A 17,748-nucleotide genomic window follows, 5' to 3' on the forward strand; every position below is an offset into this window, starting at 1 on the left:
AAAAATTGGAATAGAAAAAATCTTATTTGACTAAAACTAAAATATTTTTTTTAACAAAGACAATAACGATAAGCCTAAAGAAAACACTTAGTAGTTATAAATACAAGCACGTCTAGTTTAAGTGTGTAATAATATATACACATACTGTCTTATTCAAAAATATTATTTGAATTAAATAAAAAACGGCATATCACACTGTCTTTTTATACAGATCTCACTTCTTCGACATTCATACACGCAATTTATATTGTTAAGGTGTATTTAAATACACCTTAACAATACAAATTTGATGTTAACTTAACAGTACAATGAATTAAATCAAACTAAATTTTGAAAGGTATGTACATAGAAAAAACAAATAATTTATCAAAAAAAAAAAAAAATTACCTGCTTTTTTAGAGCCACCGTGTGTTTTTAATTAGCAGGTGGAAATGGTATAAGATTAGAAAATTAAAAGCTATGTCTGCTGAACTGTAGAGGATTAATTGTTAAATTACTATAGAGAAATCAAACAAAAGCTTTTGAAGATAATAAATTAATGCATGTTATAATATAATATAAAAAAGAGTAGATATATCGAAAGTAATCGAAATTAATGTTCATTTACATTTTTTTTTAAGTTCTTATTGAGGCTGTCGTCTAGTAAAAAATAAGAAAATCATTCAATTTGGCCATTTCAAAGAAATGATTATTTTTAATTGCTTAATTAAAAAATAAATAAACATGCATCAGAAGTGTTCCAGTTAAAAAATATACTTAAAAATTTCATGTAGGTAACTAAAATATTATAACTTTACGATCGGCAGATTACGTCTCTTAAAATTAAGGCTTGACTTTGGCACATTGATTCCTTAAAAAAGACTAAATATTAAAGTAAAATTTGTTGTAACGATTTAAAGATAATAAATTCAACAAAAGAACTGCCGCGGTAAAATCTAAAATTTTTGTTATTGAAAAGAACTACGAACATTTTAAATTAAGTAAATTTTGTGATATTTTCTTTAATTAATTCTACGAAAAATTCATTATTTTTTCTACTCCTTGAAACTAAGTCATGAGTTTCAGATATCTGGGAGTAGAAATCGCAAGTTATAGTGGTTTGTACACTAAAGTCCGAGAAAAGATCAACAAAGTATCAACTGTGTCGGGGTGTCTGAGGAATGTAATATGGAGAAATAAGGATATGCGTATCGATAGTAAGGTCAAAATATACAAGACATGTGTGAGGTCCATCATGAAGTATGCTGTTGAAGCGTGGGTTGATACTGTTCGTACCAAAGGACTACTCAGAACTGCTGAAACGAAGGTGTTGAGGTCCATTACTGGAAAAACATTCCAAGACCAAATCCGTAATACTATAATTAGAGATACGTGTGAAATAGAGGTCATCGTCTAATGGAGCAAATCCAGAATAAGATACTAGAGAGAACATGTGGACAGAAGGAGCAGCGACAAACTTGTGTACACTGCAGCTAATGAAATTCCATCTGAACAACGTTCGCCTGGAAGACCACCCAAGAGATGACGGAACAGTTGGACTTCATCATCTCAAGAGAACAACTAGTTGTCTGTAACACAGATCTTAAGATCTCTCAAAAGATGAAGAAAAAATAGGATTTTTTCTACAGAATGGCCGGAGAAGTGACGTCCAATTAGGATAATTATGATAAAAAGTGTGTAAACCAACAAAAAATATTTGTTAGAGATAAAATGGCGACACGAGTAGCAGTAAACACGAGGTGAAAACAACTAAGAAATTTTCCACCTCAGTATCTTTAAAGGCTGATTTTAGCAAATAATAGCATATTATGTATTTTTTTTGTATAAATACAAAAGATCAAAGTCTAGATCAATTTTTAAAATTACTTAAAAACTAAAGCATTGTCTTTTTAAATTTTAAGTTGAAAGTTCAAGTCTGACTCGCTCGAATTTAAAATCTGCATTTTAGATCAAAACTTTTGTAGCTTTCATTAATATTACAAAGCTAATTACTTTATGCGTAAAAATCCAATTTATAAAAAATGAAAAAACCTTCCTGAACTTAAAAAAAAAACTGATCCTGATCTGAAAACTCTCAAAAACCTTTTAATAACTCGAAAACTCCGCAAAATCGCGGAACATATATGGGGGTGATTCGGATACTCCTCAATTCGGCACCTACATTTTACCTTTGGACGTCCCTTCTCCGGCCACCCTGTATATATTACTCAATGTAAATTGCTGTAATAAATATGTAAATATGTAACCATAAATAAATTAGTTAATTAAATAAGCAAATTCGTACTAAAATTGATCCAAATACTGTGTAACTGAAGTGGCAATTCAGTGGTTTTTGCACTACTGAATGCCTATGGGTAAACAATTATTATTATTATTATTGTGGATTATTTATATAGCGCCATTTTTGTGAAAATCACCTCAAGGGCGCTGTACAGTAAATATCCCAACACGTCTTGCAGCTACATAGCGCATTGACGGTTGGGATTCAAGTTCCTCGTTTCCAATTATAATTTAATTTAATCACATATAATAATAGGAGCTAGATTACATTATGTCTTGCAGCTACAGAGCGCATGGACGGTATGAAGCTTAGCCTCATTTTTTTTTTAAATTGTAAAAAAGAAATATTTGCGTTCTAATGATTTTATAATCATTTTTTAAATATTTAATTTTAAGGGCCATTTTCAACGAGTTGTAAATGACTCACTATTAGAAAATGGGAATCGAGTTGGGGTAGAGTGGGATTTGAATCACGGACCTTTGGTCCGTGAGTCCGAGACACTAGCCACAGGACCACAACTCTATTTTATATATTTACATGATTTTTTTAAAAAAACTAATTATTTTAAAGTTTGAAAATAAGAGCTGGGTTAAAACACATCCTGCAGCTACAGAGCGCATAGACGGTTGGAATTCTAAACCATATTTATGAATTATTATGAAAATAAAACTTTTTTATTAGTGTTAAATAAAATTACAAAGTGTAATACTAATAACAAAGTTTTATTTTCATAATAATTTATAATGAAGTGTTACGAAGTGAATGCCGATTCAATGAACAACATATTTATGAATTTTAAGTTTGAAATAATTTGAGAGCTTATAAGTTAGTCAAATGTTTACGATTAAAAGTAAACAATAAAGAACTAAATGATTTTTTTATTTTTTATTAATATCCCTATAGAGATGAGGTAGAATTTTTTCAAATTCAGGATTATGGATATTCGAGCGTTTACAGGGCTTATGACCTGTCATTGGCTGGGTTAAGTGGCCACTTTACGTATTTACAACATTCCCCATTCCGCTTATTAGCGAATATCGACACAGGTAAAAAAAAAATAAAAATATATATATATATATACCTACTCCCCCTTGGGAGAAATCCAGATTTGTGTACAAAATACACGTACCAAAAAATAATGTTGTGTAACTAAATGATTATTATTTAAATAATAAACGAAGGTATGCTATTATTTGACTTACCTTTTATCAACTCCTTGGTATTCTTAGATCGTTGTTCTGTTTTGTGACCTGAAAAAAAGAAATGTTTTTTATTAACAAATGAAAAAATACTAAGATAAGTCTATTCATAGTGTGGTTTGAATTCAAAATCGGCTAGGATAACAAAAAATATGAGTTAATCATTTAATTATTAACGGTCATGGTTTGATTTAAAAGGCCCAACACGGAATTTATAAATAGAAGTAATAATACTTTGAATACAATACAAAAACTGAGGCAAGGACATAACAATTTAGGGCAAAAAATTGGCAACTTGGCAAGTCAGGGGCTAAATTAAAAAAAGGCAAATGTATTCGATTAATTCGAGAAACTGTTTTTTATGTAAGAGCTATTTTTTCCTTCATTGTGTTCATTATTTTAATAACCACCAGCTTCATATTTTATTATCACATATAAAAACATAAATATAAAACAAAAAAAACTGTTACAGGTAAAACGCATGTAAAACCACGGTTATAATTAGTATATATTCTCAAACATAAAATTAATAAGCAGTAAACCTAATCTAAGCTTTAAAAAAAACCGTATTACTCGGGAAGTAACGCCGCATATTATTATGATTATTCGTAAAAAAAAAATGTTTTATTACATTACAACAGAGATGAAGAGCATTTTAGAAATGGGAATGTAGAAGCCTAGTTATCTACAGGGCTTATGACCTACCATTGGCTGGGTATTTTTAAATTTTTACACATCTTTTTAAATGTTGAGTCTGTCCAAATTTTTGCTGACAAGAACTAGATTGAACCTCCTCGGGAGATTTTAATATTAATATTTATTTATTCATATTTATCTTTTTTTCCATTATAAACTATGAGTTATGTGACCTCACTGGGGTTACCAGTGCCGAGTACAATATACTTTTTTTTACAAATATTTTTACATTTGAGAATAAAAATAAAATACTTAATTAACAGAGATATTTAAAAAAATGTTCAGACAGTTTTAAACACTACGTATTTATGTCTATAATTAATTTATTACATCTTATGTTATTTATAATACAAAACACATAATGAAATATTTCAAAAGTTATAAAGAACATTAAAGAGAAGGAAATATAACATAATAAAGGAATTAAAAATATTCATAAACATCAACAAATGGAAGAGTTGAAGGAATATAGATGTTAAAACATAGGCAAAATGGTGAATGTTACAAAGTATGTAAAGTGGTTACTTAAACCAGCCAATGACAGGTCATAAGTCTTGTAAACGCCAAGACGATTGCACCTTCGCAATTTCGACCACATACCTGAATATCGCATGCAACCACACTGGCTCAGTATCAGGCATAGAAGAAACATTCACATTCTATCACTTCTTCACAATATTTGAAATAATCCCACTTCGCCTGTTTATCTGAGAGACCTCTTCCAACCCATATCACAACACGGACTATATCTTCGTTCTAGTGACGAGAGAACCCTTTTAATACCCTTTCACCGCTCTAATTTTCTTGCCTCCTCTTTCACAGTAGTAGCTGCTCGATTGTGGGATAATCTACCTACTAATGAGAGAGATGCCCTTTTCTTAATTTACATTTAAATCAAGATTCAAATACCACCATCTAAATATTTAAGCTGTTCCTTTATCCTTCTTTTTTCCTTCCCATCCCCTCTCCTCTCTTGTATTTTATTTTTATTTTCTCAATCTTTGTTTTTAATTTTTGCATACAATTGTAAGATTCAATATGTCCATGTACTTGTAATTTTCTCAAATTGAACGGTTTGGGTAGGTAGAAAGAAATTGCCTTAAGGCAATATGTCCGCCCTCATATGTTTATAAACTGCATATGTAAATAAAGTGTTGAAATAAAAATAAATATTAAAAAAACTTCTGTCTTCTTTTGCACCGCAACAGGTCAGGAGACCTAATAACAGTAGTGAATTACAACACAGAACATTCAGGCTTGAGAAAAATCATATTAAATTTTAGTGCTCTCGCCGGGAATCGAGCCTGGAACCTTCCGGGCGTGAGTCAAGCGTCTTGAACAATACACCATGGAGGCCGCCCGGAGGATATTATCTTTTCTAAAATGTTCTTTATCTGTGTTGTAATATATTGATATTAATATATGTTTAATGAATTTCTAATTGCATTAAAATAAGTGAAAGTTGGCCATAAATTGCATTTTGCCTATAATTAGATGAAACAAAAGGAGTATAAATGAGAGTTTTATTTCTTAGAATTTTGGAGGCACATCGAATGTCGAGATCCGCACGTTGTAAAGTTATTAGAGATTCCGTTCAATTTCCGCCAGTTGCAAGAAAGATTTTTCTGAATTGTACCGTATTTTATTTAGATATTTGGACAAATTCATAAATTTGAACAACTAGTTATAACGGAACGATATGAAGTTATACCCTCTCTGCCTACCTCTACGGAAAAACGGCGTGCTAGTTTGTTTGTGTCATAGTAGTTCGATGATTTATATGGCGCTATTTTTGTAAAGATCACCTCAAGGGCGCTGTACAATAAATAAACATCCCAACACGTCTTGAGCGCATGGACGGTTGGGATTCCTGTTCCTCGTTTCCAATTATAATATATATTTCAGTTTTGACAGATAGGAGCTAGATTACAGCACGTCTTGCGGCTACAGAGTGCATGGACAATACGAAATCTAGCCTCTATTTACAGCATTTTTTTGTGTTTCATTATTCCAATTTCCTTTTTGATGGTCTACGCTTATTTTTTTCTTTGCCGTAATTTTGTTTTTTTCTCTTTCATTGCATGTTTTTTTAAACTAATATTTAAGAAAATCTAATACAAATGTATGGTCTTCATTCGGAGAGTGACACACCACCGCATATTATGTTCCTATCTTCATTTATATAATTCTTCTGTACGTGTGATGTCACTGAACTCCTAAACGGCTTAACCGATTTACGTGCGGTTTTCAGAGAAATGTAAATCTTTTTACTGCGCATGTTTGTAGATATTAAAATCTTCAATCTAACATGAAAAAAAAGAAGTTAGGAGCATAAATGTTTTATTCATCGATCTACCAGGATTGCATTCGACAAAAATGCACATACAAAAAAAATTAAAGGATGTAAAAGAAGGTAAAAAAAAGTTTTTTTTTTAATGTTTACAAACATAATTCGTTTTTTATGAATCTCAATCAGATTCTTTCTTAAAATTCTTATAATTTCTACCCATTTATTTATTTTTACTGGATTTTTGATAATACTTAAATAATATTAAATTCAATTCATTTAAAAAATCGTATTCCTAAATAAGTACACCCCTATATTGGTGAGAGGACCGGAGTTTGACGTTTGCAAAAAGAATGCTATATTGGAAATATATTAAGTTATGTTTTGGAATTCAACCATAAACAGGTACCTACTTAAATTCAATATTAGAATATTAACAATTTTTAGTTCTGGAATGTAATCACAAACAAGTACCTACTTATTAATGAATAGTCTTTTTCCTTTTATCCGGATCAGATTCTTTCCTTTCATACCTTATGATTTCTTGCCATTTATATCTTTTAACTGGAATTTTGATAAAACTAAAAAAATATTAACTGATTTTAATACATTTTTGAAATTCGCGTTCAGGAATAAAGTGAAACCCTGTTAGTGAGAAGAGCCAAGTTTGATGTTTGCAAACAAAGTTCTATATTTGAAAATGAAATATTTTATGTGATGGAATTCAACCATACAAATATTTAATTTTCAGCGAGTTGTAAATAACTCATTATTAGAAAATGGGAATCAAGATGGGGTAGAGTGGAATTCGAACTACGGACATCTTTTTAATTGATTTTTTTTACAATACACATAAGTGATAAAACAGAGTATTAAAAAAATAAAGCATAATTACATAGCAATGAAATACATATTATTAGTAAAAATAGTAAACAAAAATCCCACAACGGCATGGCCTGTTCGTGGGTATACAAGAAAATGTTAATGAATATTTGCTCCTATTATAAATAATGGACAGTTATAATATTTTTGTGTAACATAAGAAAGAAAAAATATAATATTCTGTAAAAGATAATATGGTATTTTTTTAAGTAATTAAAAAAGGAAATAAAAAATATTTAAAAAAAACTCTGGGCCTATAAAATATACATGTCTCTGAATCTTGAATCGTGAGTCTGAGACACTAGCCACGGGACCACAACCCGATAATACTTTTTTTCTAAATCTTCTCTTTGTCTCTTGGCGATGTTTTAGCGAAAAAAAGTTTATCACATTTTCATGGAAACAGCCTTTATAACAAGTTCGTATTACACACCAACACGTTCACATTCAATATCCAATTAGATATATAAATATGGCACAGTTGGTTGATTTATTTTATTCTAGTTTAGCGTTTTTTTAGGTAAGCGTGTAACTGTTGCATAACTATCGCATTATCAGCTTTTGGTATGTCAATAACAGTAATAAAACACCAACTACATTGCCAAAAACATTGTCGAAATTGTACCACGTATATTTATATGTACATATGATATGCGAAACTAGTTTTTATGGGAATGTACGATTATTAATATAAAAGAATGCGCTACAATTGCACTCGGCACGTCGTTACATTTTACATTCACAATTCAAGTATGTATAACCATTTATTTATTTAGCCTTTTAATTTGCAAGTTATCTTCTATCGCCATAAATATTGTCTTTAATCTCAGAGTAATAATGCGTAAGCCCTATCACTATGTTTCACAGAACGCAAGCGATGTATGTTGGTTAGCATTGTAGCAACAAATTGGCGGCCATTTTGTTTTGTTTGACATCATACGCACAACGGTTCTATTGGATGCTTTTGTCACTGTGCTTGGTTTTGTTTGTAAATAACTTGAATATTTACGTTTTAATCAATAAAAATCGACTTTGGTGAATTGCAGTATATTTGGTTGCAGCAGTGGGAGCGTCAAAGGTGTTAAAGGAGTCAGTTTTCACAGGTAATTGATTTCGAATATTTTCCCATGATTTTCATTGATTTTTGGCATTTATTGTCCCGACACGTGTATTATGTTGCTTAAAAACATTCCTTATATAAACATATCAACTTCAGATACTATTTTTTCTCAATTGAGGGAATAAATTTGTAAATTAAAGTGTGTTTACTGTTGATAATGACAGTTGATTACGGGCAATATGTCGGGGCTGCACTAGGCATCCATATAAAGTTTGAGTTTTTATCGAGTAGAGGTCGATTTGAATTTTACTCGAAAATAGCAACGTTAACCTTGAAATCGCATCTAAAATGACGTGTCCAAATTTTAGGCCGCTACAACTCGCCGTTTCGGAGATGTGACGGACAAACAAACAAACTCAACACAGGACTTTAGTTCCATGGAGTTGGGATTTATGTTTCAACAAATGTAACATAAGTATACTGTGAATAAAATGAATGAATAAATAAAAAAATTAACACACACATGTATTTTCAGTTTAATAAAATAAATATATTAGAATAACTCTGCAATACTAAATACACAGGTATTTCAAAGTATTTACAATGCAAATGATATATACGGCTATTGGCGCGAACGATAATTCAAAAAATATTATTTTTATATTATTTATTTTATTTTTATTCGGTGTCAGCATAAGGTAAAGGAAAGCGGTAAAGATTAAACGTAATTCGAATATATTTTCTGTTCTGTAAAATAATGTATTAGCTTTTACGTTTCGCGTCATTGAATTATAATTTAAAAATAATTTATTTTTTAATTTTCATTATTCATTCATAATTCTCCCTTTCCAAACCTAATGGTACATAGGGCACTGCATTGGTACACCAATCGCAGCGTATCTTGATCATTTTTGTTACGTGAAGATAAGATGATTAGTCTTACGCTTCAGATACCAGTCCAGGGACTATGAAATATTCCAGTGTGACAATATCCTTTAAATTAATATTTCATATTGACCATGTCGGTAATCGAACCCGAGACCCCTTGAATGGTAGGCAAACGCGCTGATGAGCGCCACGACTTTTAATTTCAACGCGAACTTTACCAAACAAAAACTTATTTTCTTTTTAAAAAAAATCCCATATTACTATTTTATCAAATATTTAAATAAATAAATAAATAAGCATAACTTTAACTGACAAAAATTTGGGGAGATCGGGGTATCTCAAAAAATACTTAAATGTACATAGTGCGTACCCAAATCCAAAATTATATGGCGCAGAAACGTGGGCAGTTAAAGAACGTGAATAGGAGATAATAGTTCCCTTCGAGATGTGGTGTTGGCGTTGAACCCTGAGAATCCCATAACCAGTCAGAAGAACAAAAGGCTGGAGGAACTCGACGTGAAAGTTCGCCTATCGTTTGTTTGCTGCCAGCGTATGCTGCAGTTCTTCGGACACATAGCCAGACATGACCCAGAAAATCTGGAGAAAATAATAATCACGGGGAGTGTGCTAGGACAAAGAAGATCGAGGATCGACTAGGTGAAAACAATGTCACGGGTGATCGTACATGGAGCCGTGGAAGGGCGCAGAGCCGTGAAGGGTGGAGACGCGTCGTCAATGGAATGGCTGGGGAAAGTACCAACGATCACGACCCTCAGAACTGAGGAAAGACGGAGAAGAAGAAATAAGTTTTAGTGTAACTGCAATAGGGTCCTTCAAACGGCACGTTTGACGTTTTGACGCCAAACTTGTACGCAACGTTTATTAGAAGCGGAGGCGGCCGCGGAGGTCATAACCAAAAATTCAGAACGCTTTTGTTCTATGCAATAAAGCTGATTTGTTTACGGACTTCAGTTCATTCAACAATGGCAAACACATTTCCTTATAATACATACAGGTACTTTTAAAATAAAATACAATTAATGAAAATTAAAGCTAGGACAAAAAAATAAATGAGAATTTTTACCTCAAGACAAGATCTGGTCTATCTTGGTAATTGTTTAAATCTAGAAAAACTAACACAAAAAAGTTCAGATCTTAAGGGCTTCTCTAGAGAATTATTACTCTGAGAATACATTGGTAATTATATTGTGTAGGGAAACACCCCATTTATAGGATGTTGTGAGTTGATTTGAGGTTAAACGAGAAAGATGGATTACAATTGAAGTTATTTATTAAGTAGTTACACACGAGTTACATCCTATTATTTTGTACAGAACGAATTTACAATAGCAAACACTGGCGGATAGTTGGTGGCCGGGCGACACGAAAGGCCAAGATAAAATGTTAGTTCTTCTGAATATCTTGTCCGAGCTGACGTTGCAGCGGACTACGCTTTGCGGGCCAAAATGGAGTTAGAACCTGTTCGTGTTGCCCTCCACAATATCACTAGAATCGTAAAAATCCGCTCCAAATATACTCGTTATTCCCGACTTTTGAAAATACTCTATTGCTCGCACAAACAATATGTGTGTATGAGAACATTCGAGAGTAATGTGTTGATGGTTACAATGCTTTCCTAAATACTAAATTAGACAATAACATAATGTATGTTACGAAGCCGTTTACACATTTTCTCTGTTATTACAATATTACTCAATAATTGTTATCAATTTTTAAGACAATGCCTAACGTTCTCAACAAACCGCCATCAATCGTGAAGTATGTCGCGCCAATTGCCCAGATTTTCAAGATTTTTGGCCTCCAAGTATAGGAATCATAATTGTCAAAAGAATTGCTTCTGTGTTCTTAATTCTAATTTCTTTTAGTGGCTTTTCCGTGACGTTATTATTACCCAATGGAACGAAATACCTCTGAATGTTTTTAAAGCGGGATGAAGCTATGTTACGATGGCAAAAACATGGATTTTGTTTTATCCTCTTGAGACCTGAGAGAAAAATAAGAAAAACTGTTTTTTTTTTGTTATTTCTTTCATTCTGATGCTCCATATATGTGATAATTTTATTTATCTTTTTACATGTTCTTTGAAACTAATCTGCTAAGAAATACAGTAAAAATGTACGTTCGTAATTTAGAAAATAGAACACCACGGGATATGTTCTTGTTATAAATTTATTCCTAATGGCGAGCATCGCGAGTTTTATTTTTTCCAGAACCTCATTTGAATTTTTATTAAAATAAATATAAAACAAAATTAACAAAGATTTTACACCAATATTATAAAAGAAGAATTAATAATGATTTATCTTTCATAGGTTTATCTATATAAATACTTTCTAACAATGTTATTTCTTTGAAAAAATGTCGTCATTAATCGCGAAAAAGTTGCATAACTAGACGCCATTTATAGTAATTCACTTTTAAAGATTTTTGACAAAAACAATAACCATTGAAATCTGCTGAAAGAAAGCTATTTGCTTCTCTTGCGGTAAAATGATGTATTAAAGCATGGGTCGGCAGCCTTTTTTTGTGAGAGGGCCAAATATTTAACCTGAGAGCTACACGGGCTATAGATCATTACAGTATACCTACAATATTTTAGTTTTTTTTAATATTTCTTGCATTATTAAGTAGAGATGTGTACTATTGCGTCTTAATGTGAATCTAATAACCGATAAAATTGTTGGTTTTTTCTTTAATTTAGAATTGAAAAATTTTCCTCGTAAATATATTTGTACCTCAAAGGATAAAACACGAGTCTACTTTTTGCCGCTTTGAAGATTAAAATGCATAAATTATTGCAGTAATCTATTTTATACGTAAATAAAACACCAAAATCTCATTTCGTTTTGCTTTTTTAAGTTGTAATAAAAATCTAGAAACCATTTTGTTTTAGTACAAAAAATATAAGTAGTCTCAGATACGCTATTTGGTTAAGTATAATAATTATCAAAATATTATATTTTTTACATGAAAAGTTATTTATGAATTAAAATTATCTTTTTTGGTTCAAAAGTTATCGTGTTTTAGAAAGTACACAATTTTGAAACCTCGTTTACAGAAAATTTCGTTTAATGAGACTCCTCTGATTTAGTCTTTAAGGTTTAGACATATAGGTTAGGTAGGCTTTTCATATCCTTGTAGTTTTCAGAGGGCAAACTCTTATGGAAATCCATCAATTATTTTTTTATACTTTAACTCCATTTTAAGTGTGGTATCTCTTTTAAAATTTATCACGTTGGTTTGCAAATCGTTTGGTACGTTATAGGTATCCACTTCGAAGGCCGAGGGTCTTGTGAGGCGCACCAAAACGCCTCGCGGTTCGCGGGTTACCGACCGCTGCATTAGAGAATTGTTAAAAGTATTGATAAAGAAAAAAAATGTATTTATTAAAAGTTCAACCAGAAGTTCACATATTATAATCGTATGTCACTAGGAACACTAGAGGTTAACGCCAAAATATGTATATTATTTTGTAAAATTATGTTTAAATTAATCATATACACATATACATGTACATTGGGAAGGGGCGATGCTATTTTTTTCTAATTTTGAAATGAAAGGGGTCTAAAATGTTGCCTTTTAGATTACTCGGAATGCAAAAAATATTCAATACTACTTTTGCCCCTCAACCAGAGCTTGAAGTTTTTGAAAAAGTCGATTTTTTGCGATAAACCGGAAATGACTGTCATTTCGTATTAAAGTAAGAAAATCAGTCCAATTAAATTTTATAATGTGCAATTAACCTTATTCAAAAAGCATCTAAGGACGAGAGTTGCACTTTGTTTTGTGATAATGGGTAGCATTGTTTTAATGAGCCATTGTTTTCGTCAATATTAGCCAGGCGCTCAACGGAATCAGGACCGTGGAGTGTAAACTTTTTGCATTTCGGTAATTTTAAAACGTGTTCGAATTTGTAATGTGATCTAGTTATATCTTTACCAACAAAAAAATCTTTTTTCAATATTGATAATTGACAAAATGTTTTTTATTTATTTTTATTTGACACTTTATATACATATACAATAAATATACATATAAGGGCGGGCATATTGCCTTAAGACAATTTCTTCCTACCTACCCAAACCGTTCAGTTTGAGAAAATTATAAATACATGGACATATTGAATCTTACAATTTTATACAAAAATTAAAAGCAAAGATTAACAAAAATAAATATATTTATAAAAAAAAAATAACATTATATTATGAAGAGAGGAGAGGGGATGGTAAGGAAAGAAAAAGGATAAAGGAACAATTTAAATATTTAGATAGTGATATTTCAATCTTGACTTAAATGTAAATAATGAAGGGGCGTCTCTAACATTAGTGGGTAGATTATTCCACAAGCGAGCGGCTACTACTGTGAAAGAGGAGGCAAAGAAATTAGAGCGATGACAGGGTATTAAAAGGGTTCTCTCGTGTTCAAGACAGCGATAAACTTCAAACCTCGGTTGAGGGCCGAAAATAGAATGGAATATTTTTTTAAATAATTTTTACGTTCAATGTGATCCAAAGTGCTACTTTTTAGACCCTATTCGTTTTGATGTCTACAAAAATAAAAAAGCTTCATACGTCATCGGCTCACTCTAATGTGCATACATACATGTGTATATTGTGTATGCGACAATTTAGTTTAATTTCCGCATGATTCATATCAGTTCGTTGCAACGCGGTGTTGTCATTCGGACCTTACTCAGAAATATAGGGAAATAATTATGTACGTTACAAATTTTAGTTGCAACCGGTTGTTATATTAAATAACATTACCTACCTACCGAGTTTCGTGCAATAACGTGTTACACTTTCATAGATCATTACCTTCTATTGCATTCCAATAACGTTTTACATCATATGTTGTTTTTTGTCATGTAAATACTATGTACATTGCACAGCCCGTGTAAGTTAAGCTCGTTTAATTATAATCACGAAGTTTGGTGCCACCAGAGACGGTTTATTTCAATATTTTTTCTATTTAATTACATTTTACGACTTTTTCTCAAGGGCATCTCTCATTTGTCGCACCGAGAGCGTTAAATATTTTAGAAAAGCGCATTAAACTCTTAAGGGCAAAAACTCTTTTCAAGAAAGTAGTTAAGTTTATTGATTGATTTGGTGTTTATTTTGTAGAACTCCATATTTAAACTTATAATTAGAAATATGTTTACATTTGTAAAAATAAAATAAAGTGTTCAGTAGACTCAAATCAGTGTTTGATTTCTAATTATAAGTTTAAAGTAGTTTAGGTCTAGATTTTCCTTAGTAGGAGGGATTTGAGTAGAAAACTGCTTGATGATTTTCCGAATGTTTGCGTTTACTGTGTACCATATTAATGTACCATATGTATTATTAAAAAAAATATATATATGTTTCTTATCCTATATTTGTGGTGATATACTCATGTGTCTGTGTCAACTAATTGCTCGTTCCATCTCAACACGGGACTTTTAGTCCCATGGAGTTGGCATTTATGTGTCAAATAATGTACAATAAACTTATGTATATAAATAAACAAATAAATTTTATATATATATTTTTTTCATCTAATTAGTATTTACAGTCCATGTAATTTTGTAGCTCGTTCGATTTTAATGACATTGAGATATAAAACTAGCGTAAACATGAGCGTTCAAAATATGTTTCCTCAACTTGCGGCCAATTGGCATATGTTTGATAGAACGGATGCATTTTGTAGCTGCAAGACGATTAGTAATCTAGCTTCAATAGGTAAATGTTATCAACTATCAAATATCCAAATTTGGTAAATGAGGTTTAGAATTCCAACCGGGTCCATGCGCTCAGTAGCTGCAAGACTTGTTGTTATCTAACTTCTATTTTTATAAATTTGTTTTTTATTTCATTTTTTAAAATATCACTAAAACTCCAAACTCCATTGTCAAATAAAAAAATAGAAATGTAAATAGGGGCTAGATTTCTTATTGTCCATGCGCTCTGTAGCTGCAAGACATGTAATATAGCTCCTATATATCATAACTGGAGACGAGAAACAAGAATCCTAACCGTCCTTGCGCTCTATAGCTGCAAGACGTGCTGGGATATTTATTTATTTTACAGCGCCCTTGAGGTGATTTTCACAAAATCAATCAATCAATCAATCAATAAATTATCCAAATATAAATAAATAAACGGAGTTAAGTTTGTTGCGAACATTCCCTGTAGTTCATTCGAAAATAACATCGACGTGCTTAAAAACATGCTAAGCATTTGAGCGATCACAATGAACAATAACGAACATGCTTAAGTTATCGCAGTCATAAGTTAACGCGTGTGTAATCTCTGAGTAGACGCTCGAGTCGGTTTGTTTTTTGTTTTCCTCGTAAATAAATACAGTTTATTGGCGAAAAATCAGCGTTTACTATAAAAAAAATTACAATTTATTGCATTAGCCAAATAGAAAGGAGTATCTAATACAAAAAAATGAAAATTAAATTACATTCACTATAGCCCTACAGACCAAAACACAAATCTGCAGGAACGGAGCTTGATTTTTTTTACGAAATAGGCTTAAATAATGACCACAAATCAAGACAAGATTCGTTAAAAACCCCTTTAAATATTTTTCATTTGAATTTTATATACAAAGGCTTTCTCAGAACTCCTGCAGACTTAACTCAATTTCAATAAAAATGGGATGTCGGACAAAAACGAACAAAAGCAACGATATGTTTCTCAATTTGTTCAATTATAAAATCAATCGATATTAAAATCTCTTTTGGAGTGCAGCCTTGTGAGGTAGCAATGTCAAGTCGTGTGGTAAAACAGGTCGACTTTCATGTCAACGAGTATTTATTTTTATACGTATATCTCTTTATGGGAAGTTGTTTCTCAAGAAAGTAAAAGTTTTTGACGTTGTTTGCCACAGAATCGCCTTGAATGTGACAATATAAAAATACATTTTGTTTCTGTCCCGTTTCTGCCCTATATAATCATATACCCTATGCCCTCAATAAACTGCTTTTGTTTTAATAATAAACACATATTCATTCATCCAAATCAACATAAATCTTTAAAAAGGTTTAGCAAGTTTGGTAAGGCCACTCTAACTTTTTGCAGAAACTTGGTCGACTGGGAATACGTGATGAACTCCTAACATCGATTTTTAAGAAAGAATGACTGGAGGTTGGGCTTATCCAGAGACCAACATACGTATAATGAGTTAGAAACTAACTTTTTTCATTTTCATTTCATTTCATTTCATTTTTTTTGCACCACAACAGGCCAGGAGGCCCAATTACAGTGGTGAATTACACTACAGAACAACCAGGCTTGAGAAAAATCACATTTTAATTTTTGTGTTCTCACCGGGAATCGAACCCGGAACCTTCCGTGCGTGAGTCAAGCGTCTTGACCACTATACCACGGAGGCCGCCTTGAACTTGAACATATCTTCTCTTTAAGAGCGTCGAAATAAATCTGACCTTCTAGTCCTATTTGAAATTCTCAACTCACTATTTGATGCGCCTGAATTACTGAGCTCAGTAAAATTAAATGTCCCAGATAGACACCTCAGACAAAACTTACTTCTCCATACTGATAACCATAGAATTAACTGTGGTTTTCATTCCCCTATGCCCAGAATTCTTAAGTCTGCCAACAAACATGAGAGATTAATTTTATTGTTTTCCTAAAGAAAACATCTGTCTTACAAGAGAAAACCAATAATTTTTAAGAGTTATATCTTTGTGGAATTGAAAAGAAGTTCTTTTTTGATATAATGTGTAATATATTAAAAACTGAACTACTGAAATCAATAAAATTAAATATACCAACTAGAAACGTCAGACAAAACTTTCTTTTTCATACCGATAACCATAGAACTAACTATGGTTTTCATTCCCCTATGCCCAGAATTCTTAGGCCTGCCAACAAATATACCAGTTTTGATTTCTTTGATAACAAGTTGTCTTCTTTCATACGATCACTGAATTAAATTATAAACACCATCCCGCTTCCACTCCCACCAAGTCTACTATATAACATTGTTTCTTTCTTTTTTTCTTTTATAACAATTCTATGTGTACATATGTCCTTAAAAATTCCCATAGGGTGTATATATAAATAAATAAAGCAGTTTGTTTAGCTTTGAAACCGGGCGGTAGAAAAAAAAAGTGGTTGAAAACAAAGTTTTTTTATATTTATTTTATTATAATGAATAACTACAAAGTTAATGCTTCAGATATGCATTTTATATTTTTAACATTATTTTCTTTTATCGCGTTTTTCTCAGAAACGTGTTCTACTGAGATATTCCACTCTTCATACGAAGGGCTGTACTATTTTTGTATTTCCTTTGTTCTAAAACTGACTTTTATGTTAAGTTCTGGTCAAATTAAAATATTACTCGCTCGTAAAGCAAGTGTCGTTCACAAGGCTTCGATTAACTCGCTTAAATCCATTACTTCGAGGAATATAAAATA

General features: G+C 31.5%; 2 protein-coding genes across 2 annotated transcripts in view; one reads left to right on the top strand and one right to left on the bottom strand.

Moving 5' to 3' along the window:
• The window catches only part of Pxd (Peroxidase), a 197,060-nt gene that overhangs the window by 122,675 nt on the left and 56,637 nt on the right, over positions 1 to 17,748 (bottom strand). Inside the window, exon 2 of the mRNA XM_088226258.1 lies at positions 3,484 to 3,531. The gene's annotated coding sequence lies outside the window, so the exon portion shown is untranslated. The remainder of the gene's footprint in view (positions 1 to 3,483; positions 3,532 to 17,748) is intronic.
• On the top strand, positions 1,055 to 1,396 carry LOC148281725 (uncharacterized). Its single transcript, XM_088226264.1, has one exon. The coding sequence runs from the start codon at positions 1,055 to 1,057 to the stop codon at positions 1,394 to 1,396; it is 342 nt and encodes a 113-aa protein (XP_088082390.1).

Source organism: Micrasema longulum, unplaced genomic scaffold (genome assembly GCF_059751315.1).
Source record: "Micrasema longulum isolate JH-2025_06_02 unplaced genomic scaffold, ASM5975131v1 h1tg000416l, whole genome shotgun sequence".
Lineage (NCBI taxonomy): Eukaryota > Metazoa > Arthropoda > Insecta > Trichoptera > Brachycentridae > Micrasema > Micrasema longulum.

Bases quoted from the DNA above. Each gene is read 5' to 3' on its own strand.
- LOC148281725 (XM_088226264.1), top strand. From the start codon at position 1,055: ATGAGTTTCAGATATCTGGGAGTAGAAATCGCAAGTTATAGTGGTTTG.